The sequence below is a fragment of the Hyla sarda genome, chromosome 10 (assembly GCF_029499605.1).
Source record: "Hyla sarda isolate aHylSar1 chromosome 10, aHylSar1.hap1, whole genome shotgun sequence".
Classification (NCBI taxonomy): Eukaryota; Metazoa; Chordata; class Amphibia; order Anura; family Hylidae; genus Hyla; species Hyla sarda.
The window spans coordinates 123,855,650-123,880,507 of NC_079198.1; the positions used below are offsets into that span (position 1 = coordinate 123,855,650).

At 44.7% G+C, this 24,858-nt stretch overlaps 1 protein-coding gene across 4 annotated transcripts in view; it reads right to left on the reverse strand.

Moving 5' to 3' along the window:
* Nucleotides 1-24,858, reverse strand: part of CDON (cell adhesion associated, oncogene regulated) — a 156,010-nt gene that overhangs the window by 4,575 nt on the left and 126,577 nt on the right. For all 4 annotated transcript variants that reach the window (XM_056542128.1, XM_056542125.1, XM_056542126.1 and 1 more), the window contains 11 exons: nucleotides 14,665-14,937; nucleotides 11,374-11,730; nucleotides 6,426-6,670; nucleotides 6,157-6,331; nucleotides 5,411-5,524; nucleotides 2,532-2,735; nucleotides 2,268-2,449; nucleotides 2,087-2,192; nucleotides 1,852-1,974; nucleotides 1,509-1,730; nucleotides 1-156 (listed from right to left, as the gene is read on the reverse strand). The exon at nucleotides 1-156 is cut by the window's left edge and continues 116 nt beyond it. In XM_056542128.1, coding sequence (XP_056398103.1) covers nucleotides 1-156; nucleotides 1,509-1,730; nucleotides 1,852-1,974; nucleotides 2,087-2,192; nucleotides 2,268-2,449; nucleotides 2,532-2,735; nucleotides 5,411-5,524; nucleotides 6,157-6,331; nucleotides 6,426-6,670; nucleotides 11,374-11,730; nucleotides 14,665-14,937 — 2,157 coding nt within the window. The remainder of the gene's footprint in view (nucleotides 157-1,508; nucleotides 1,731-1,851; nucleotides 1,975-2,086; nucleotides 2,193-2,267; nucleotides 2,450-2,531; nucleotides 2,736-5,410; nucleotides 5,525-6,156; nucleotides 6,332-6,425; nucleotides 6,671-11,373; nucleotides 11,731-14,664; nucleotides 14,938-24,858) is intronic.

Sequence of the window (24,858 nt, forward strand, 5' to 3'; positions counted from 1 at the left end):
GGTGCATGTGGGGGCAGCCGTTGGTGATTGTCCCATTTCCCATGTATCCTCCATGAATGTTCCCATTTATCAGGCTTGTTCCTGGCAAGGTAGTGTATTCAATCATCTGGCCATTGAGATCTGACCCTTGGTAGAGGTAACCAGGAGGCTCAAATTCTATGGAAACACAAAGCCCACCAGGGACAAAAGTAAGAATAAATAGGCTATTACATACATGTTAACTGTACATGTCACGTTCTAGCTCATCTGCCCACATGTGTAGTAGGTATCATTATAGCTTATGTTAACTAATGTACATACATTACTAATCCTGAGTTATATCCTGTATTATACTTCAAAGCTGCACTCACTATTCTGCTGGTGGGGTCACTGTGTACATACATTACATTACTTATCCTGTACTGATCCTGAGTTATATCCTGTATTATACTCCAGACCTGTACTCACTATTCTGCTGGTGAGGTCACTGTGTACATACATTACATTACTTATCCTGTACTGATCCTGAGTTATATCCTGTATTATACTCCAGACCTGTACTCACTATTCTGCTGGTGAGGTCACTGTGTACATACATTACATTACTTATCCTGTACTGATCCTGAGTTATATCCTGTATTATACTCCAGAGCTGTACTCACTATTCTGCTGGTGGGGTCACTGTGTACATACATTACATTACTTATCCTGTACTGACCCTGAGTTATATCCTGTATTATACCCCAGAGCTGTACTCACTATTCTGCTGGTGGGGTCACTGTGTACATACATTACATTACTTATCCTGTACTGATTCTGAGTTATATCCTGTATTATACTCCAGAGCTGTACTCACTATTCTGCTGGTGAGGTCACTGTGTACATACATTACATTACTTATCCTGTACTGATTCTGAGTTATATCCTGTATTATACTCCAGAGCTGCACTCACTATTCTGCTGGTGGGGTCACTGTGTACATACATTACATTACTTATCCTGTACTGATTCTGAGTTATATCCTGTATTATACTCCAGAGCTGCACTCACTATTCTGCTGGTGGGGTCACTGTGTACATACATTACATTACTTATCCTGTACTGATTCTGAGTTATATCCTGTATTATACTCCAGAGCTGTAGTCACTATTCTGCTGGTGAGGTCACTGTGTACATACATTACATTACTTATCCTGTACTGATTCTGAGTTATATCCTGTATTATACTCCAGAGCTGCACTCACTATTCTGCTGGTGGGGTCACTGTGTACATACATTACATTACTTATCCTGTACTGATTCTGAGTTATATCCTGTATTATACTCCAGAGCTGTAGTCACTATTCTGCTGGTGAGGTCACTGTGTACATACATTACATTACTTATCCTGTACTGATTCTGAGTTATATCCTGTATTATACTCCAGAGCTGCACTCTATATAGAATGTTTCTGTCTAGTTATATTCTGTGAGACTTACTAATAAATTGAACCCCCCCCCCCCCCCTTCCCCAGCTGTAGATGAACGTACTGTGCAGGAGACTCTGCTGACGGTGCTTCAGGAGACATATGGCAATGAAGGTCATCAGGATCAGGACCATCCCACCTAACACACACCCTACGATCACATAAAGCATGTCTCCGCTCCGTGCCAGTGTACTGGATGAGCTGGAGCTCCCAGGTCCTCGTTCTACTACAGCTGGTGTACTGGGCTCCAACACAGGGTACTCCGAGGCTCCAGGGCTCCTGCGGGCTGTGAGGGAAAACAAAGTTTTGTGATTTATATTGACATTTGGAGGTCAATGTTCTGTCACTGTCCAATATGCCCCCCCCCCCAATGTGTCACTGTCCCATACCCTACATTATCTTCTTACCCTTAGTCTCGCACATCATGACATTACTGTAGTCACTTGCTCCCCGCTCGTTGAAGCATTGCATTTTGATATCATACGAGGTCTCTGGCTGCAGATGACTGATCCGGTGTTCATGCTTTGTTCCTGTTATTATACAAAATACATCTATTGTCCCATTTTGTTCCAATTCCTTCTCGACTGCTCCATAGGTCTCTATACAATAAGGATCGTGTCCAGCACATCTCCCACCACTCACCTTCCACCACATCCCTCTTGTAGTCACTGTCATTGTCGCTGTCCGTGGGGCGGTAGTAGATGTAGAAGCCTTGAATCGGGGTGTTGTTATTGTTTGAAGGAATGTACTGAAAAGACAGGAGAATGATAAGACATCCTATATGTATCATGTCAGACTGCAGAAGCTGCAGAGCATCACTCACCGTCCACTTCAGTATGATGTCAGTGTCGGTCAAGGCCTCCGTGTGGTCAATACGAGGGCCGACAATAAGCGGATTGGGAAGGGGGCTACTGTATCCGACCACTAGATAAGGTCGAGACACTGCGCTGCGCCGGCTCTCCCCATATGTATTAATGGCAATGACCCGAAATTTATACATGGCTCCTGTGAAGAAAAGTACACGTGCTCAGCGGGTTATAACACTGGTCTGGGTTCAGGTCATGGATACTGGAAGCTCATGATATACCTGGCTCCAGGCTGGAGACCTCCACCGACAGCTTAGACGGGGGGATGTTCTCTGCAGCCATCATCCAGTCCTTCTCTGATGCCTTCTTATACTCCACTTTGAAGGAGGTTATCGGAGAGCCTCCGTTTGCTCTTGGAATCCACGTCACATATACAGATGTCTGAGATGCAGTGGAGATGGTGGGACGGTCGGGGGCTTCAGGAACTAAAGACAGACATGAAGAAAATGTAACACTTAGAACAGTGAATAGAAAGATAATACATTATCACAGCCACACTCCACTGCCACGCCTTTCACCTCTGCTGCACCGCCACGCCTTTCACCTCTGCTGCACCGCCACGCCTTTCACCTCTGCTGCACCGCCACGCCTTTCACCTCTGCTGCACCGCCTTTCACCTCTGCTGCACCGCCACGCCTTTCACCTCTGCTGCACCGCCACGCCTTTCACCTCTGCTGCACCGCCACGCCTTTCACCTCTGCTGCACTGCAAGCCCTACCCCAGTCATATGGCCTCTGCTTCACTGCCACACATGCTCTACAGTGCCAGCCTAATCCTTTTGTAGCAATACCAACCTGACCGTATCTAATTCAATTTTCTATTTTTTTTTTTTTATACAGTGGTCCCTATAGCAATATCAATTGGTTCCGGAACGACCATTGTATGTTGATACCATTGTATGCTGAGACCATAACTATGGAAACCTGGTAATTGGTTCTGAAGCCCCAAAATGTCATCCAGGAATAGGAAAAAGTGAGGATTAAAGAAAAATAAGTAGATAACTAATACAGATAAAGCAAATCCTTATATATAAAAGTAATAAAGATCTGCTGGGAGCTGTAATCACTGTCTATGTATCTATGTAGAGAAAGGTTTTCCAGACAGTGTGTCTCAAACTGTTGCAAAACTATAACTCCCAGCATGCCCGGACAGCCTTTGGTTGTCCGGGCATGCTGGGAGTTGTAGTCTTGCAACAGCTGGAGACACTGTTTGGAAAACACTGATTTAGAGCACAGGAGCTTCTTTAGTGTCCTGTAAAGTACACAGTGTCCATTTCCCTGCTATTCTACAGCTTTCACCTCTGCTGCAATGCCAGCACATTCCCTGTTGTCAGCCTATTTCTCCCTTTACAATTTTAGTCCGGTGCCTTGAACGCAATACCCATCTGCCCCATCTATTGTGATTCCAATCCGATTGCATCACATTCATTTCAGAATATTCTCTACTTTTTGTTACATTAAAGTAAATAGATAAAAAGAGTCCTTAGTACCCTAAGTATACTAGGGTGCACAACAACACAATGATGAAGCAAAGATCAAGGTCAGAGAGATGAAGTGAATATAGGACTGTACAGGGTTAATGATGATAGAGGGGATGGACATGACGGTCATCACGTCTCTCACAGCGGATACTTACGCAATCCCCTTGGACACAGAGAGCAAAAGTAAGCAAGAAATAGAGAGAATGATTAGTAAGGAAAGAGTTAAATACATGTAAATATCACAGGTCAGGAAAATAGTCCCTAACTCAGTCCTGTGTGTTATTGTGTTGGGTTCGATATTTAACACTCGTGGATGTCCTGGTAATGATAACTTAATATGTTAATGTGGTCTATTGTCTTCTGTTATCAGCTATTTCAGGAGGCTGGTTGTAGCTTAATTTTTCCCCCGTTTAGAGACAGATACTGAAATATGCTTTTTTTGTTTTGATTTCTGATTGTATTTTTTATTTATTTAATTTTTTGTTCATTATTATGTGGGCTGCTTTCTTGCCTGAGCTGTTTTTAACAGCATTTAGAGATATGCTTTACAGGGGGACCCATGGACATAGAAGATGACAATAGTAAGGACCTGTTCAGATGAATTGGAGACGTCACTGGGCATTCTCTGTGATCTTTACATAGGACATTCCACAGGGAGGGTGAGGATGATCTCTGCTGTAAATGGTGGTGGATCCAGTTTTATCTATATACATGGAGGGGATGCTGATCTCAGCTGTGAATGGTGGTGGATCCAGTGTTATCTACAAACAGGGAGGGGGTGGGGGTGCTAATCTCTGCTTTGAATGGTGGTGGATCCTGTGGTATCTATATACAGGGAGGGGGAGGCTGATCTCTGCTGTGAATTGTGGTAGATCCAGTGTTATCTATATATGGGGATGCTGATCTCTGCTGTGAATTGTGGTGGATCCATTGTTATCTATATGCAGGGAGGGGGGATGCTGATCTCTGCTGTGAATTGTGGTGGATCCAGTGTTATCTGTATACAGGGAGGGGGATGCTGATCTCTGCAGTGAATGGTGGTGGATCCAGTGTTATCTCTATACAGGGAGGGGATGCTGACCTCTGCTGTGAATGGTGGTGGATCCGGTGTTATCTATATACAGAAAGGGGGAGGCTGATATGTGCAGTGAATGGTGGTGGATCTAGTGTTATCTATATACTGTCACCTTTCATTGTACTCCTGGCTGTGATAAGAAGAAAGGCATTACTGGGAAATTATCTGTACATAACAGAAAGTCTCAGACTGAGTGGACAAAATGAAATATGCAAGATTCCAGAATTATTATTAAATATAGATTGAAAAATTTTGAATTAGAAAAAAGTATTCCCAAAAATTCTTAAAAAATATATGGTTAGCATAAAAACTTGATTTAAACAATAAGTCATTTTCTGATGATACATTTTATTGCATCTTGTTATTCGCCAGTCCAGGCTGACTCTAGAGCAGGTGAATACCATCTATTGCTCCCTGTTATCAGCCATTTTATACATCACGACTATTGTGATGAGACGTATCCATGGACAGGCAAGTTATGGAATTTTCCTTTAAGTTGAATGAGTTTCTGTGAAAGCTGCTCATAGACCTGGATAGAGACTCACCACTGCTGTGTCGGAAAGAGTCTGGCGGCACCAGCCCAGAGTTGGGATTGAATTGCTTACGTCCGCCAACAGGGGGGGATGGAGCCTGGGTGTTCTTGGAAGACGAGCTCCTCTCTGCACAAAACAAAGAACATTATGAAGTAAGGGATGATAACCTATCTGTGCTGCTACTACAGAATACAAATCACCAGCAGAATAGTGAGTACAGATCTGGAGTATAATACAGGATATAACTCAGGATCAGTACAGGATAAGTAATGTAATGTATGCACACAGTGACCTCACCAGCAGAATAGTGAGTACAGCTCTGGAGTATAATACAGGATATAACTCAGGATCAGTACAGGATAAGTAATGTAATGTATGTACACAGTGACCTCACCAGCAGAATAGTGAGTACAGCTCTGGGGTATAATACAGGATATAACTCAGGATCAGTACAGGATAAGTAATGTAATGTATGTACACAGTGACCTCACCAGCAGAATAGTGAGTACAGCTCTGGGGTATAATACAGGATATAACTCAGGATCAGTACAGGATAAGTAATGTAATGTATGTACACAGTGACCCCACAAGCAGAATAGTGAGTACAGCTCTGGGGTATAATACAGGATATAACTCAGGATCAGTACAGGATAAGTAATGTAATGTATGTACACAGTGACCTCACCAGCAGAATAGTGAGTACAGCTCTGGAGTATAATACAGGATATAACTCAGGATCAGTACAGGATAACATTTACCTTTGCTGGTTCGAAATGTAAGCATAGCAGGTTGCCCCTCGCCCGCTGTGTTCCTGGCCACCATGAGCACCTCGTATAGACTGGATGGTTCTAGTTCTTTAAGATGAAATTCGTTCTCGCTGGCCGGCACACGTACAGAGTTCCAAGGTCCCACCACATTTCCATCATCATCCAACTAGGAGGGACAAAAAAATTATTTTTACAACTTGCAGAGTCACTCCACCCCACATCTTGTTACAACCCATATATTAGTCTATATGGGAGCTCACCTTTCGGTAGCGCACAAAGTATGCGTTAATTGGTAGACCGCCATCCCGCCCTGATCTCCACACCAAGAAATACATATCCGGCTTGGTGGCCTGTGGCGGGCTGAGGATGATGGGAGCTTCAGGTAACATGGCGCCATTGATAGGCTTGTCTGTAGGGGCAATGCTGGCCGGGACAGGGTCTTCGGTGCTCCAGGTGACACTAGAGGGGGCAGCACCCGAACGTACTGTGCTCATCTCATAGGGAACTACGGAATGGAGTACAACAAATCAAATCCAAACAACATCATACACAATAAAGACTTAGTCTTAAGGGTAATACCATGGTGGCCATTACAGTTCTCACATGAGTTGCCACTCAGCTTTCCTAGTCCTGAATGGCAAACGGGAGAAGGGCATGCATCATTGTAAAGCTAAGTGATTCAGAAAGCTGGGGGACACTCATAGTGGTGGGTTGTAACCCAGCTGTCCTACAGTCCTGAAAGTCAATTTGCCTGGTAATGCATAGGGGTAGGAGGATGTATCATTGGCATTCAGAAGTCTGAGAAAGTTGGATTCCAATTGGAAGTATAATGATAGCCATGCAGGTTATCACCAAACATTACGGCTGGGAATGTATCATTGTCTTACTAAGCAGTTACATCATTCAGGAGTCTAGGCAAGCTGGGTGGCACCCAGTAAGGGACCTGTAACAGGAGCCATATTGATTGTCCTTATTTGGAAACAGGAAGTTCAATATTGTCTAACTGCACAGGATTTACCATTCAGAAGTATGAAAAAGCTGGGTGGTAATCGCAATGTGAGGTATAATGCTGCCCATTAAGTCCAACGTTTTCCAGCTGTTGAAAAACTACAACTCACAGATAAAGGCTGTCCAGGCATGCTGGGAGTTGTGGTTTTTCAACAGCTGGAGGCACCCTGGTTGGAAAACACTGGTCCAGTCCATCTATCACCCATCTGTTCCGGAGTTCATGGAGTGGACAGAGGCAGGAGATTTATCACTGCCATTGAGAAGTCTTAAAAAGCTGGGTGACATGACTGTCATATGGGCTGTCACCCAGCTTTCCCAGCTGAAGATATAAGCAGCAGTATAGAATTTGTACACACTTTAAGGATGACTCACGGGTTATATTTACTAATTTGGGGTGTTGGGGGGGGCAGGGTCTCTATAATTGTAGCTGAACACATATCCGCCATTCAGACCCCCGTACACAGTACAGAAGCCCGGTTTATTTTTCTTAGAAACCCCGCACACAAATAAAGCCAGAGCGGCATGAATCACATCTGCAGACGGAAACTGGTGGTAATAGGTTCCCAGCATTGGCCGCCTGTAAGTCCGTGAAAATACCATTAACAAACAGAGGGACCAGTATGAGGAGCCGCATATTAAAAAAAAGGCGCCTGAAGACGTTCAACTTTTCCACATTGGAGTTAAACAACAACCGAGCCTGCTGGACGGTGCAGGGGCCCACACATGAAGGTCTCATTGTTATAGGGCCCCCCCCCAGAGCGCAAATCCCATCAGGTGGGGCAGGGATGATCAAGTCAGGGACAGATTTTATGTGATTAAAGACAACAGCCAAAAGGGGGCGCAATAGAGCTCAGAAGAGACCCTTAGAGAAAAGTAGAGTTAAAGGGGTATTCCAGGCCAAAATTTTTTTTTTATATATCAACTGGCCCCGGAAAGTTAAACAGATTTGTAAATTCCTTCTATTAAAAAAATCTTAATCCTTCCAATAGTTATTAGCTTCTGAAGTTGAGTTGTTGTTTTCTATCTAACTGCTCTCTGATGACTCCCGGGAGCTGTGCATTTCCTATGGGGATATTTTCCCATCATGCAAGGGATATTCTCCCATCATGCACAGCTCCCGGGACGTGACATCATCATTGAGCAGTTAGACAGAAAACTTCAGAAGCTAATAACTATTGGAAGGATTAAGATTTTTTAATAGAAGTAATTTACAAATCTGTTTAACTTTCCGGAGCCAGTTGATCTATATAAAAAAAGTTTTGCCTGGAATACTCCTTTAAGATATTGGGCTATGGACCAGTGTTTCTCAACCTGTGTGCCTCCAGCTGTTGCAAAACTACAACTCCCAGCATGCCCGGACAGCCTTCGGCTGTCCGGGCATGCTGGGAGTTGTAGTTTTGCAACAGCTGGAGGCACATACATTGGGAAACACTGCCATAGAGAGTATGGTTTGCTTTATGGACACCTTTGGCATTAGGAGCAGCTACTCCCCCCCCATAACTACACCACTAGCCATACGATCGGATACCCTTCCCACAAACGCCACAATTCTGAAACGTGTAAGGCCCCTTTCACACTGCATGCAAATTCAGCCGTCAAACTCCCCCTTTTTTTTTTTGCAGTTTGCCAGCCGTAATTTTGCCGGAGCATACCGGCAAATAACGGGTCCCGATGGACTCCATTGTATTCAATAGCCACCATTATTTTTGGAGAGAAAAGCCGGAGAAAATGACGGTGCAAGCGCTATTTTTTCTCCGGCTTTTCTCGATCCTAAAATAAAGGGCTTCACACTACCGGAGACAGACGGCAATGTGAACATAGCCTAATGTGGTATGGCGGGGTGTGTGGTGCTGGGCAGATGTTGTTACCCTAGGCACTGATGGCATTAACCCCCTTGTATTCGTAACGCCAGGGAATGGTTTAACCTATAACCACCCAAAGGTATACCGCTGGGTCCTGGGCTAGGCACGGGGGGCAATAAAGACTCCGACACCAAGTTACGGACAACGGTAGCTTTACTGAGGGTAGATAGGTGGTAAAGTCTATACAGTTCAGCCAGGGCCTAAGGAGGTGACCAGTGACGCAGAGACCTTAAAGGGGTACTCCGGTGGAAAACTTTTTTTTTTAAATGAACTGGTGCCAGAAAGTTAAACAGATTTGTAAATTACTTCTATTAAAAAAATCTCAATCCTTCCAGCACTTATTAGCAGCTGTATGCTACAGAGGAAATTCTTTTCTTTTTGAATTTCTTTTTTTGTCTTGTCCACAGTGCTCTCTGCTGACACCTTTGTCTGTGCCAGGAACTGTCCAGAGCAGCATAGGTTTGCTATGGGGATTTTCTCCTGCTCTGGACAGTTCCTGATACAGGCATTAGGTGTCAGCAGAGAGCACTGTGGACAAGACAAAAAAAAATAAGAATTTCCTCTGTAGCATACAGCTGCTAAAAAGTACTGAAAGGATTAAGATTTTTTTTTCTTAATAGAAGTAATCTACAAATCTGTTTAACTTTCTGGCACCAGTTCATTTAAAAAAAAAAAAAAAAGTTTCCCACCGGAATACCCCTTTAAGGGCTTGCTGGGACTTGTAGTAGTACTGGACAATTGACTGCAGACCACGCTGACTTGACAGATGACAGGGACTGACTTGACTCATAAAGCTGTGACTTTATCTTACTTGACTTGATGGCGGCTGCAGGACTGGACTTTGAGGTCTCCAACACTCTGGACACACACACTAGACAAGACTGCACTGGACCTCAGCAGAAGAGCGAAGAGCCAAGAGAGAGAAGCTCCACCCAGGGCTTATATGGGGGAGACTAGCAGGGAGCCCATAGGTCACCCCTGGGATCACCTGATTACTGGTACCTCCTAGGTAACAATCACATGACATATCACATGGTATAACTCAAAGCCAAATAAAAAGAATTGAAGACGGCACTCACCAGGATGAGATCTTCATATAACCTTTATTGTGCAGACATAGGTGCGGTGTCAGGCAGGTAAGTGAACAGGAATACCGAGGATCTCAGCGTGTAGGTTCCAAGAGATCCTTGGTGTTCCTGTTCACTTACCTGCCTGACACCGCACCTATATCTGAACAATAATGGTTATATGAAGATCTCATCCTGGTGAGTGCCGTCTTCAATTCTTTTATTTGGCCTATCGGTAGTCTCTTCACTGTCAGCAAGACTGAGCACCAATGCAGGACTGAATTTTCCTTCATGCACACCCATGCTTGCCTAGGTTCCGTGATTGACATCCGCAGTGCCGGATTCTGTGTCTTTGTTCTATAGAACTCTTAAAGCAACATTACATTTTATAACACTTTACATGGTAAAATATATTTACAATAGGGAAACAAGTGCAGGGGCCTTGGGGACAGTGAAGGAGGCTGCCCGACAGGACAGCAGGAGCACGGGGTAACACCTCCCGTACTGGGCCACCACACTAATATTTCTGTCTTCTCCATTTACATCCAAACCTGGAGCACAGAACCAGACTAGTCTCCAGTTACACCCCAAACCCCACAATTCTGATGTTTTCTTCTCCATTCACATCCAAAGCTGCATGGCCAGATTCTATCTACCAAAGAACAAGTGCATTGTACGAGCTCATGATTTCTTCTCCATTCACATCCAAAGCTGCGTAATAGGGCCGAATTGTAGCTACCTAAGAAGAGTGCATTATAGGAAGTCATGTTTTCGTCTCTATTCACATCTAAAGCTGAGTACAGAATCAGGTTGCTTTCCAGGTGACAAAGAACAAGTGCATTATGGGCGCTTAGGTTGTCTTCTCCATTCGCATCAAACCCTACAATTCTGACATTTTTTTCTCCATTCACATTCAAAGCTGCTTAATAGGGTCGGATTCTAGCTTCAAAAGAACCGTTCATTGTAGGAGCTAAATGTTTTCTCTATTCACATCCAAAGCTGCATAATAGGGTCGGATTCTAGCTAGTGCATTGTAGGAAGTCATGTTTTTGTCTCCATTCACATCCAAAGCGGAGTACAGATTCAGGCCACTTTACAGGTGACAAAGATCAAGTGCATTGTGGACATTCATGTATTCTTACCCCCCAAACCCACCATTCTCCTGATCTTGTCATAACAGGTTGTCACTTATTCCTCTTTGGATGTGTTTAGAGAAGAAAACTCAATTCCAATGTTACCATCAGTTACATGCATGGCAGAGGACGACTTACCGACGGTCAGCGTGGCTTCTGCCTGGGTCCAGCCATACTGATTGGATGCCTCGCAGATGTATTTCCCAGCATGCTGCACTGTGACCGCCGGAATATACAAGGAGCTGGATCCAGCCTGAGACATGATGACGTGTACAGGGTCCTGACCGGCACTGGCTGCGGCCCTGGACTGCGACGCCTTGCGGGGTTTAGGACGCAGGATCTGGGATGGGTGACTGCTGATCGCTCCGTTGCTGTCGAACCAGCGGATGAAGGGCGTGGGGTGACCGGTGGCGTTGCAGGTCAGGGTTACCCAGTCTCCGTTCACAATGCTGACACTCGTAGGAGGCGACACAATGGTGGGTTTAGAGCCAGATTCTGGAAGGAAGTAGATAAGATTGTGATGGGGAGCAGAACAACAATTACAGCTCCTGTAAGTCCTCACCCAACTTTTCTAGGACCCCGTAAAACATGGAACCTATTAAGAATTCACAAGGGTAGGAGAAGAGAATTCACTCCCCATCCAGAGGTCACCCAGCTCTCCCAGACTTCTGAATGGGGAGTGAATTCTCACTTTTACCCCTATAGACACACATTATAATTTATATTATATATATATATATATATATATATATATATTTATTTATTATCTATATCTCTTAAAGAAGCCAAGGAAAGATGGAAAAGTCTCCAAAAGGCATCAAATTACAGATTAGACATTCTTATAATATGTCAACAAAAGTTAGATTTTATTTCCATCATTTACACTTTCAAAATAACAGGGGAAAAAAAATGGCGTCTGCAAAAGTTTGGGCACCCTGCAGAGTTAATATCTTGTACTGCCCCCTTTGGCAAGTATCACAGCTTGTAAATGCTTTTTGTAGCCAGCCAAGAGTCTTTCAATTCTTGTTTGAGGTATCTTTGCCTATTCTTCCTTACAAAAGTCTTCCAGTTCTTTGAGATTTCTGGGCTGTCTGTCAAGCACTGCTCTTTTAAGGTCTATCCATAGATTTTCAATTATGTTGAGGTCAGGAGATTGTGAAGGCCATGGTAAAACCTTCAGTTTACGCCTCTTGATGTAATCCCCCGTGTATTTCGAGGTGTGTTTAGGATCATTATCCATTTGTAGAAGCCATCCTCTCTTTAACTTCAGCTTTTTCACAGATGGCATCAAGTTAGCATCGAAAATTTGCTGAAATTTTATTGAATCCATTTTTCCTTCTACTCGTGAGACGTTCCCTGTGCCACTGGCTGCAATACAACCCCAAAGCATGATTGATCCACCCCCATACTTAACAGTTGGACAGAGGTTCTTTTCATTAAATTCTGTTCCCCTTCTTCTCCAAACGTACCTTTGCTCATTCTGGCCAAAAAGTTCAATTTTAACCTCATCGGCCCACAGAACTTGTTTCCAAAATGCATCAGGCTTGTCTATATGTTCATTTGCAAAGTTCAAACGTTGATTTTTGTGGTGAAGAAGTAGAAGAGGTTTTCTTCTGATGACTCTTCCATGAAGACCATATTTGTATCTCTTTATAGTGGAATAGTGTACCACAACTCCAGTGTCTACCAGATCTTTCTGGAGGGATTGTGCAGTCAAACGTGGGTTTTGAATAGTTTTTCTCACAATCCTGCGAGCTGTTCTGTCTGATATTTTTCTTGGTCTTCCAGATCTTGCTTTAACTTCCACTGTTCCTGATGACTGACATTTCTTAATTACATTCTGAACAGAGGATATTGACATCTGAAAATGTTTTGCTATCTTCTTATAGCCTTCTCCAGCTTTGTGAGCGTCAACTATTTTCACTTTCAGATTTCTAGACAACTGCTTAGAAGAACCCATGGTGCTGATTGTTGGGGCAAGGTCAGATGAGTCTGGGCATTTAAAACCTTTGAGATTGACATCGCCTGGTCTTCCCAGACTGGCAGGTCTCAGCTTTGCAAAAGGGGCAGTGCATGCTATAGATTCTGCAGGGTGCCCAAACTTTTGCAGACGCCATTTTTTTGTTTTCTGTTATTTTGAAAGTGTAAATGATGGAAATAAAATCTAACTTTTGGTGACATATTATAAGAATGTCTAATCTGTAATTTGATGCATTTTGGAGATTTTTCCATCTTTCCTTGGCTTCTTTATGCACATTAATACAAATTTTTACCTGGGGTGCCCAAACTTTTGATCCCCACTGTGTGTATCTATCTATCTATCTATATATGTATTTCCTCCCATTCAGGAGCCAAGCTGTGCGAAAAACCATATTGGTTGTCACCCAGCTTTCCCAAACTCCTTAATGGCAAGTGAATTCTCTCTCCTACTCCTATAGACACATATAGATAGGACTCCTCCCATTCAGGAGCCAAGCTGTGCAAAAAAAAAAATGTTGGTAGTCACCCAGCTCTCCCAGACTCCTGAATGGGTAGTGATTTCTTTTTCCTACCCCCAAAGACACATATATATATGGCTCTCCAAATTCAGGAGCCAAGCTGTGTTAAACACCATATTGGTTGTTCCACCCAACTTTCCCAGCCTCCTGAATGGGGAGTGAATTATTTCTCCTACCTCTATAGACACATATAGATATTTCTTCCCCCCCCCCATTCACCCAATTTTCCCTGAAACAGCTTTAAAAAAAAGCACCAAAAAATTCCAAATTTGTCCTGCAGTTCAAAGCTACTGAAGTATATGGAGCCGAGTCGCAATACCACACACAACCTGTGGACAGGTGTGGCACTGTAATCCAAAAAGAGAAACTATGTTTTTAATAATCCTTAACCTCCTCCTTCTTCTTTACGGATTTTTATTTCCTTTTGTAAAGAATGTGCTCAATAATTCGTCATTTTCCCCTCCGGATTCTTGTCATTACTTTTTAAAAGCAGAGAAAGTCCTGATTAAAAGAGTGGTAAAGATCTCAGAAATTACCGTGCCAAATATTTCTTTTATTTAAAGACCTAAAAGGGAAATTCTGCCTTTTCCTGTCTGATACAATCTAACTTCTCGCAGTCGATTTTTTTTATTATACAGTTTGTTACTTTGTATTGGTAAAACGTTGATTTGTAAGACTTGGATCTGACAGCAGGTGGCGCTGTTGCATTGCAGTATATGGAACAAAACGACATTTAGTAAAGAATAGGCCAGAGTTTCCCAACAAGGGTGCCTCCAGCTGTTGCAAAACTACAACTCCCAGCATACCCGGACAGCCGAAGGCTGTCCCGGCATGCTGGGAGTTGTAGTTTTGCAACAGCTGGAGGCTCCCTGGTTGGAAAACGTTGGAATAAACAAGAATATTAGATAAAAATATCTTTCAATAAGCCTACCTGACTGTAGCCGGAGTCTTGCTGCGGACAGTACCACCCCTACGCCATTATCCGCCATACACTGGTACATCCCAGAATCCTCCGCCATCACATTAGAGATGTAAAGTTTGCCCCCCAGCACCAGTCGAAGGCGCGAGGAAGGGGAAACCATTTTGGCGTTGTGCAGCCAGGTGACATTAGGAGGTGGGTTACCCTGCGCCTCACAGATAAAGCTGGCGTCGCCACCCGGCGCCACAGTCTGGTCCTCAGGAGGGAGGGAAATATACGGAAGTTCTAGAAGAGAAAAAAAAAAAAAGGAAAAAATTACGTAAATTAAAATCATATAATAAAATAGTAAAGAGATAACATATAATCATGAACAACTTCTACCTCAAATCTCCCTTTTGTAAGTAATTCTTCCAAGACAAAAAGACAAGCATTACTGTGGAAAATCACCATGAAACGGCGCAACAATTCCACGGTAATCTAATCAATCGTGGTGCGTGTTCCCTTTAAGAAGAACTGCACGGGACTCAATTCTGAAAAATAAAAATCTAAAAAATAAAAATAAAACTTAGACTGCTTTACATTTATAGCATCTTTAGGGGGCGCTATGGCAGTTGTTATACCTATAGCCCGGCTCTTTCATCCACCCGCACAGTCTAAAGTGGTCATGTGACAAGAAACAAGGGAGGAATCATTGGTTTTATCCCTTTTTTGGGGGTCTGGGGGGGGGGGGGGGGGGGTAATTTGCTGCAAACTTTTGTGCAGAGTGTAAAAAAAATTATAATAAAAACAAACTTTAAAAAAAAATTGCCAATGGGTTAAAAAAGTTAAAATAAAATAAAAAATCACAGTATTTTTTTGTGCAACTCATTTAGACTCATTCAAGAAAACAACTTAAAGGGGTACTCCGGTGAAAACCTTTTTTCTTTTAAATCAACTGGTGGCAGAAAGTTAAACATATTTGTAAATGACTTCTATTAAAAATTCTTAATCCTTCCTGTACTTTTTAGCTGCTGAATACAACAGAGGAAATTCTTTTCTTTTTGGAATGCTCTCTGATGACATCACGACCACAGTTCTCTCTGCTGACGTTATTATAATAATAATAACACTTTATTTATTGTTGTCCTTAGTGGGATTTGAACCCAAGTCCCCAGCACTGCAAGCAGCAGTGCTAACCACTGAGCCACCATGCTTCCCTTAGCATACATCTGCTATGCATGGTTGCTAAAATGGACAGAGATGTCAGCAGAGAGCACTGTGCTTGTGATGTCATCAGTGTTCCAAAAAGAAAGGAATTTCCTCTGTAGCATTCAGCAGCTAATAAGTACTGGAAAGATTAAGATTTTTTAATAGAAGTAATTTACAAATATGTTAAAATTTCTTCCATAAGTTGATTTAAAAGAAAAAAGGTTTTCACCGGAGTACCCCTTTAAGGGTGCGTTCACACTCTCTTTGTTTTTGTGGTTTTCTGCTGCGTATTTGAAAGAGGCGGGCTCTTCTCGGCTGTCCATAGCAGATTGTCCGCGGCGGAATTTACCCTGCGGAAAATCCGCCGCAGTCCCTACTGACTTCAATGGGGCTTGCGGTGGATTTTCCGCAGAGTAAATTCCTCCGTGGAAAATCTGCTGCGGATAGCCGCACCCTTTTAAATACGCAGCGGAAAACCCTGCAAAAACAAAGAGAGTGTGAACGCACCCTGAATGTACTGCGGCATAGTCAGATTTTTGCAACGGTTGGAGGTTTATCAAATATGATTTTTTATTTATTTTTTGGCTAAATTTTTGTCACTTGCTACTAGCCCGCCCCACACTTTAAAACTGCCGTAGATCTGCACTATTTATGAAGAGGGGAGGAGTACACACGACGTACGCCCAGGAAAAATGGGGTAAAAATAATTAATTAGAAATACAGGGGGGCATTTACTAAGGGGTTTAGTCATTTTTTTCTGACTATTTTTGGCGCAAAATTGTCGCAATTGCGCCTACCCTATAAATTGTGCGACTTTCCCTAGCAAGAGCTAGAAAGTCAAATTTTTTTTTCCCGCTTAATTTACGCAAGTTTTCAGTTTTTACTTGCAGTGGTCAGGAATTTATTAACTGAGACAGTCGCAGTTGCGCAATAAACTGTCGCAACGGCCGTAAAAATTGACTAAATTTACTCCAGCTCCAACATGGAGCAGGAAAAGCTGCTGCCGCCCGGGCTCCGACATACTTTCTCCCCGCTACCCTCACTGCGCTACCGGGGCACTACAGTCACTACAGTGATTTACATCCCACCCCTCTCACCTGCCAGCGCCACACAACTCCCATCTGTCTGCTGTTGCAAGACTACAAGTCCCAGCATGGCCTTACAGTGAGGACACGCTGGGAGTTGTAGTCTTGTAGCAGCGGGAGCTGAGCGGCGCGGGCGGGAGACAAGGGGAGGGGGGGGGGGGGGGTAGCGGGGAGGCCGTGTGAGGAGCCCGGACGGGAGACAAGGGGGGTAGCGGGGAGACCGTATGAGGAGCCCGGGCGGCTGCACTGTAATGTCAGCCCGGGCTCCTGCCCTGAGAGCCATAGGCTTTGGCTGTCAGGGCATGCTGGGTGTTGTAGTTTTGCAACAGCTGGAGGGCCACAGTTTGCAGACCACTGGTGTGTGGTCTGTAAACTGTAGTCCTCCAGCTGTTGCAAAACTAAACAGCTGAAGGGGACCGGCGAAGAAGTTCACTTACCCTTCCGAGGCTCCAGCGACGATCGCTGACGGAGATCGTCGCGCGGCACTGTCGCGCGGCAGTGTCGTGCAGCGCTGGATCCTACGGAAGCCGGTAAGTTGCGCAAGCTTCCCAACCAGGGTGCCTCCAAATGTTGCAAGACTACAACTCCCAGCATGCCTGGACACCCTTTGGCTGTCCGGGCATGCTGGGAGTTGTAGTTTTGCAACAGCTGGAGGCACCCTTGCTGGGAAACACTGGCCTAAAACAGTGTTTCCCAACCAGGGTGCCTCCAGATGTTGCAAGACTACAACTCCCAGCATGCCTGGACAGCCATTGGCTGTTCGGGCATGCTGGGAGTTGTAGTTTTGCAACAGCTGGAGGCACCCTTGTTGGGAAACACTGGCCTAAAACAGTGTTTCCCAACCAGGGTGCCTCCAGATGTTGCAAGACTACAACTCCCAGCATGCCTGGACAGCCATTGGCTGTCCGGGCATGCTGGGAGTTGTAGTTTTGCAACAGCTGGAGGCACCCTTGTTGGGAAACACTGGCCTAAAACAGTGTTTCCCAACCAGGGTGCCTCCAGATGTTGCAAGACTACAACTCCCAGCATGCCTGGACAGCCATTGGCTGTCCAGGCATGCTGGGAGTTGTAGTTTTGCAACAGCTGGAGGGCCACAGTTTGCAGACCCCTGGTTTGTGGTCTGTAAACTGTAGTCCTCCAGCTGTTGCAAAACTAAACAGCTGAAGGGGACCGGCGAAGAGGTTCACTTACCCTTCCGAGGCTCCAGCGACGATCACTGTCGGAGATCGTCGCGCGGCAGTGTCGCGCGGCAGTGTCGTGCAGCGCTGGATCCTACGGAAGCCGGTAAGTTGCGCAGGCTTCCCAACCAGGGTGCCTCCAGTTGTTGCAAGACTACAACTCCCAGCATGCCTGGACAGCCTTTGACTGTCCAGGCATGCTGGGGCTTGTAGTTTTGCAACATCTGGAGGCACCCTGGTTGGGAAACACTGTTTTAGGCCAGTGTTTCCCAGCCAGGTTGCCTCCAGATGTTGCAAAACTACAACTCCCAGCATGCCTAGACAGCCTTTGACTGTCCAGGCATGCTGGGACTTGTAGTTTTGCAACATCTGGAGGCACCCTGGTTGGGAAACACTGTTTTAGGCCAGTGTTTCCCAGCCAGGTTGCCTCCAGATGTTGCAAAACTACAACTCCCAGCATGCCTAGACAGCCTTTGACTGTCCAGGCATGCTGGGACTTGTAGTTTTGCAACATCTGGAGGCACCTTGGTTGGGAAACACTGTTTTATTCCAGTGTTTCCCAGCCAGGTTGCCTCCAGATGTTGCAAAACTACAACTCCCAGCATGCCTAGACAGCCTTTGACTGTCCAGGCATGCTGAGGCTTGTAGTTTTGCAACATCTGGAGGCACCCTGGTTGGGAAACACTGTTTTAGGCCAGTGTTTCCCAGCCAGGTTGCCTCCAGATGTTGCAAAACTACAACTCCCAGCATGCCTAGACAGCCTTTGACTGTCCAGGCATGCTGGGACTTGTAGTTTTGCAACATCTGGAGGCACCCTGGTTGGGAAACACTGTTTTAGGCCAGTGTTTCCCAGCCAGGTTGCCTCCAGATGTTGCAAAACTACAACTCCCAGCATGCCTAGACAGCCTTTGACTGTCCAGGCATGCTGGGACTTGTAGTTTTGCAACATCTGGAGGCACCCTGGTTGGGAAACACTGTTTTAGGCCAGTGTTTCCCAGCCAGGTTGCCTCCAGATGTTGCAAAACTACAACTCCCAGCATGCCTAGACAGCCTTTGACTGTCCAGGCATGCTGGGACTTGTAGTTTTGCAACATCTGGAGGCACCCTGGTTGGGAAACACTGGCCTAAAACAGTGTTTCCCAACCAGGGTGCCTCCAGATGTTGCAAAACTACAAGTCCCAGGTTGGGAAACACTGTGCCCGGCCTCCGCCCCACCTTACTGTAAGGGCATGCTGGGAGTTGTAGTCCTGCAGCTGGGGGCAGGGGACAAGCTTGTCACATTTATTATCACCTGCTCACACATCTCCTGCACCACACAACTACAACTCCCAGCATGTCCTTACTGTAAGGGCATGCTGGCAGTTGTAGTCGTGCGGGGCGGGAGATGTGTGAGCAGGTGATAATAAATGTACTAACCCATTTTTTTTGTTTTCTTCTCATTTCAGATCCGTTTATCCTGTGGACTCCTTCGGATTCGGTGGACTACTTCGATGACCAGCGTTTTTCTTTGTTTGATTTTAATAAAATGGTTAACGAGGGCTTGTGGGGGAGTGTTTTTTGTAATAAAATTTTTTTAAAACCTGTTGTGTTTTTTTCTTACTTTACTAGACAGGCTTAGTAGTGGAAGCTGTCTTATAGACAGAGTCCATTACTAACCTGGGCTTAGCGCTAGCCACAAAAACAGCTAGCGCTAACCCCCTATTATTACCCCGGTACCCAACGCCACAGGGGTGCCGGGAAGAGCCGGTACCAACAGGCCTGGAGCGTCAAAAATGGCGCTCCTGGGCCTAGGCGGTAACAGGCTGGCGTTATTTAGGCTGGGGAGGGCCAGTAACAATGGTCCTCGCCCACCCTGGGAACGTCAGGCTGTTACTGTTTGGTTGGTATTTGGCTGAGAATGAAAATAGGGGGGACCCTATGCGTTTTTTTTTTTTAAATAAATAATTAAATATATTTAAAAAACGCATAGGGTCCCCCTATTTTTATTCTCAACCAAATACCAACCAAACAGTAAGAGCCTGACGTTACCAGGGTGGGCGAGGACCATTGTTACTGGCCCTCCCCAACCTAAATAACGCCAGGAGCGCCATTTTTGATGCTCCGGGCCTGTTGGTACCGGCTCTTCCCGGCACCCCTGTGGTGTTGGGTACCGGGGTAATAATTGGGGGTTAGCGCTAGCTGTTTTTGTGGCTAACGCTAAGCCCGGTTTAGTAATGGACTCAGTCTATAAGACAGCTTCCACTACTAAGCCTGTCTAGTAAAGTAAAATAAAAATAAAACACAACAGGTTTTAAAAAAAATTTATTACAAAAAACACTCCCCCACAAGCCCTCGTTAACCATTTTATTAACATCAAGCAAAGAAAAACGCTGGTCATCGAAGTAGTCCACCGAATCCGAAGGAGTCCACAGGATACACAGATCTGTAGAAGAAGTAACCAAAAAAAAAAAAAGTGTAAGTACATTTAGGGAGAAAAAAACTGTGTTAAAAAAATGTAATAAACACACACACACACACACACTAAACGCCGTTTACCACTTCTGAGCCATGACTACAATTTACAGTGATCCCTCAACTTACAATGGCCTCAACATACAATAGTTTCAACATACAATGGTCTTTTCTGGACCATCGTAAGTTGAAACCAGACTCAACATACAATGCTACAGACAGTCCAGATCTGTAAAACGTGTCAATGGCTGGAAGAACCAACCAATCAAAATGGGCATTCACTGGTAAAACCCCTGTATTACTGAAGTGTATGCACTGACTGGTATTACATGTTCTGTACACTTTACCTGTATCAGGGTTAGCTGCTCTTTTGGACACCAGGTGAGGGCAACTCCATTACTTGTTTTGGACATTGCCTGTACTGTACAGGACCCCTGAAGAAGCTCCTGTCCTCTACATAGACCAGTGTTTGCCAAGCAGGGTGGCCCCATTTTTTGCAAAACTACAACTCCCAGCATGCCCGGACAGCCTTTGGCTGTCCAGGCATGCTGGGAGTTATAGTTTTGCAACAGCTGGAGGCTCCCTGCTTGGGAAACACTGACATAGACAGTGATTTACAGCTCCCAGCAGATCTTTATTACTTTTATATGTAAGGATTTGCTTTATCTATATCAGTTATCTACTTATTTTTCTTTGTCACTTTTTCCTATTTTTGGATGACATTTTGGTGCCTTTAGAACCAATTACCCTGTTTCCATAGAGTTATGGTCTCAACATACAATGGTTTCAACTTACAATGGTTTTCCTGGAACCAATTAATATTGTAACTTGAGGGACCACTGTAGTTATTGAATTATTTAGATGTGGTGAAAAAGCTAAAAAAAACTCAAAAACAAAAGATCCAGAAGGAAACCAGCAGCCAAACCTATTCAGACAGCAGGAAAAAGGAACAGACTATTTTTTCTACTACATGAAGTAAATTTCCCACTTTTGCCTATGTGTGCCAAATTTATTAATGCCGTGCAGCAATTTAGTAAATTTGTCGCACATAGTCAAAAATGAAGTAGAAAAAAACAGGGTAAAAACCAGACTACATAGTAAAAGATTAGTAAATGCCCCCCACAATGATTAAAGCGCAACGGTCATGAGTATCCGCAAACACTGCCACACCTGTCCACAGGTTGTATGTGGTATTGCAGCTCAGACCCATTCAGGTGCAGCAGCCGTGTTTATCCAATCCAGGAAACCCCCTTTAATAACATCCACTTACTGCTAAAAAAGTTATCCTCAGCCTGAAGGGGACATAGAGCGGCGGATTTAAAGCGCAACTGTCATGAGTTTTTAGCCCCCCCAGTACTACAATGTTGTTACAGACGTCCATAACGTGAGTGTAACCTTTATCGCTTTTCCTCCTTCTATTATAACTTCTAAAATACATTTATCGTGTGGTCAGGCACAGTCGGATAGGCGTGGATTGGGGTTCGCAAAGCCCCGCCGCCGCCACATCTATCCTCTCCTTTCAGCGCTGGGACCGCTGTGTAGTAAGAGACAGCGCATGCGCCCCTCCTGACGTGCGCGCCACCACCCTGCATTGACAGAGCGAGCGCTCGCTCCCGCTGCCTATGTGCTCACTGCGCAGGTGCAGTACTAGAGGCAAGGAGGGGCGCATGTGCTGCGTCTTACTACACAGTGGTCCCAGCGCTGAAAGGAGAGGATAGGCGTGGCGGCGGCGGGGCTTTGCGAACCCCAATCCACGCCTATCCGACTGCTCCTGACCGCTGGATAAATGTATTTTATAAGTTATAATAAAAGGAGGAAAAGCGATAAAGGTTACACTCACGTGGACATCTGTAACAACATTGTAGTACTGGGGGGGCTAAAATCTCATGACCGTTGCGCTTTAAATCCACCGGTCTATGTCCCCTTCAGGCTGAGGATAACTTTTTTAGCAGTAAGTGGATGTTATTAAAGGGGGTTTCCTGGATTGGATAAACACGGCTGCTGCACCTGAATGGGTCTGAGCTGCAATACCACATACAACCTGTGGACAGGTGTGGCAGTGTTTGCAGATAAAAAGCAGCTATGCTCTTCTGAACCTGCGTTAAAAAAAAATGGACCACTTTACTGTTGCAGTAATACCATTACATGAGAAGTAGGGCCCCTCTGGTGGCATCTATGGTACCCTATGTCACAACTTTCAGTGACTTCTAGCGTTAACTTCGCTCTACATTGCCCCCCCCTTAAACTACCCTCCACAATCCATGTGCAGATGACCAGCCAAGTCCTATTAGGGCTATTGTAAGGGAGGACCAATAAATCAATGCAGCCAGTCTGGGGGCATCAATCACTATGGATGTATGGGAGCAGTTCACAGACGGGCACCACATATATCCTACAGCTGTCCCTGCTATAAAAGTTACGAGCCTTCCCAAAAGAAGAAAAGGAAAAAAAAAAAAAACAGGTGTCATTACCATTTTAGGCCAGACAGAACTGAAGTGCGTGGGATCGCAGAATATCATACACTGGGTTCAATATCTATTTCAACTTTTTTTTTTTTATGTTTTATTTCTTTAAAAAAATAAAAAATGTGATCACATGACCACAGTTTCCCTATGTGTATATATAATGAGCTGCAGATTGCCCAGGCTGCTGAGAGTACCTGGACACAAGTCACTTCATAAAACACTGTGACACCTGGCGACTCCCGTATCACCCCTGACAAGACAGAACAGCTTTCCAGAAGTCCAAAGAAGCTTCGGAATGAGGAATATTCTGTTATCATCGTGGTTTATGGCGGGAATAAATTACAACGATACAATCTCATAGTAAGGGATGATCGGTATTCGCCATGACATGGGAATTTTACTGATTATATATGATCTAGATCAGCGCTGTATTAGTGCCCCCCCTGTGGCTGCAACCATGTAATGAGCCTAATAAAGGTTAATCACCAGTCTTTAGAGCAGTGTTTCCAAACCAGGGTGCCTCCAGCTGTTGTAAAACTACAACTCCCAGCCACCTGCCCAGCCGACCCATTTGGTAAGATCCACTTTGTAATAAATCTCAATGGAACTCAACGAATTTAAACAGATCCACTAGGTGTCCTTTTTTTGAGTAATAAATTGACCCACCACAGCAGTGTTTTCAAACCAGTGTGCCTCCAGCTGTTGCAAAACTACAACTCCCAGCATGTCCGGAGAGCCGAAGGTATGTGGGCAGTACTACTAAATATAAAGAAACATATAACTAAGATCTAGAGGGGGGTCTATGGCAGTGGTTCCCCAACCAGGGTGCCTCCAGCTGTTGCTAAACTACAACTCCCAGCATGCCTGGACAGCTGAAGGTATGTGGGCAGAACTACTAAATCAGTGTTTCCCAACCAGGGTGCCTCCAGCTGTTGCAAAACTACAATTCCCAGCATGCCCGGACAGCCAACGGCTGTCCGGGCATGCAGGGAGTTGTAGTTTTGCAACAGCAGGAGGCACCTTGGTTGGGGAACACTGTACTAAATATAAAGAAACATATAGCAAAGATCTATGGGAGGGTCTATGGCAGTGATTCCTAACCAGGGTGCCTCCAGCTGTTGCAAAACTACAACTCCCAGCATGCCTGGACGGCCGTTGGCCTAGCTGACCATTTTGGCAAGATCCACTTTGTAATGGATCTCAGTGACTTTTAATGGATCCACCAGGTTTCATTTTTTTTGTGTGTGATAAACTGCCCCTCCACAGCAGTGTATCCCAACCAGTGTGCCTTCAGCTGTTGTAAAACTACAACTCCCAGCATGCCCGGACAGCCAACGGCTGTCCGGGCATGCTGGGAGTTGTAGTTTTGCAACAGCTGGAGAGCCACAGATTGTGCAGATAATCTCCCTGCAGCCGGACACATCCTGCACATTCAATGCCGAATTACCAGCAATTCCCGGATTAGCAGTGTGGCACTTGATGAACCAGAAAATTAAATTTAAGGGAAAAAAAAGAATAAAAAATAAAAATTGCGCAAATTATAAAAAATGAAGGATTTTCATAAAAACATAATATCCATCTATTTTCCTACGAGCTGAAAATTTGAGCGCCGTTTTATTGCTGCAGTGACTGGAACCTGGACAACGTACATAAAAATCACTTTATTAATATAGGGCTGGCGCGAATGGGGAAAAAAAACGACTCCGGTGCCAAGAGGAGGGGGGACCGCCGCGAGTCGCCAAAATCTGGAGGTGACACATTCTTGCATTGTGCAAGGTTACAGGACCGGAGCACTTGGAGGTGACTATAGATCCATGCCATGAGAAATTTTTTTTTTTT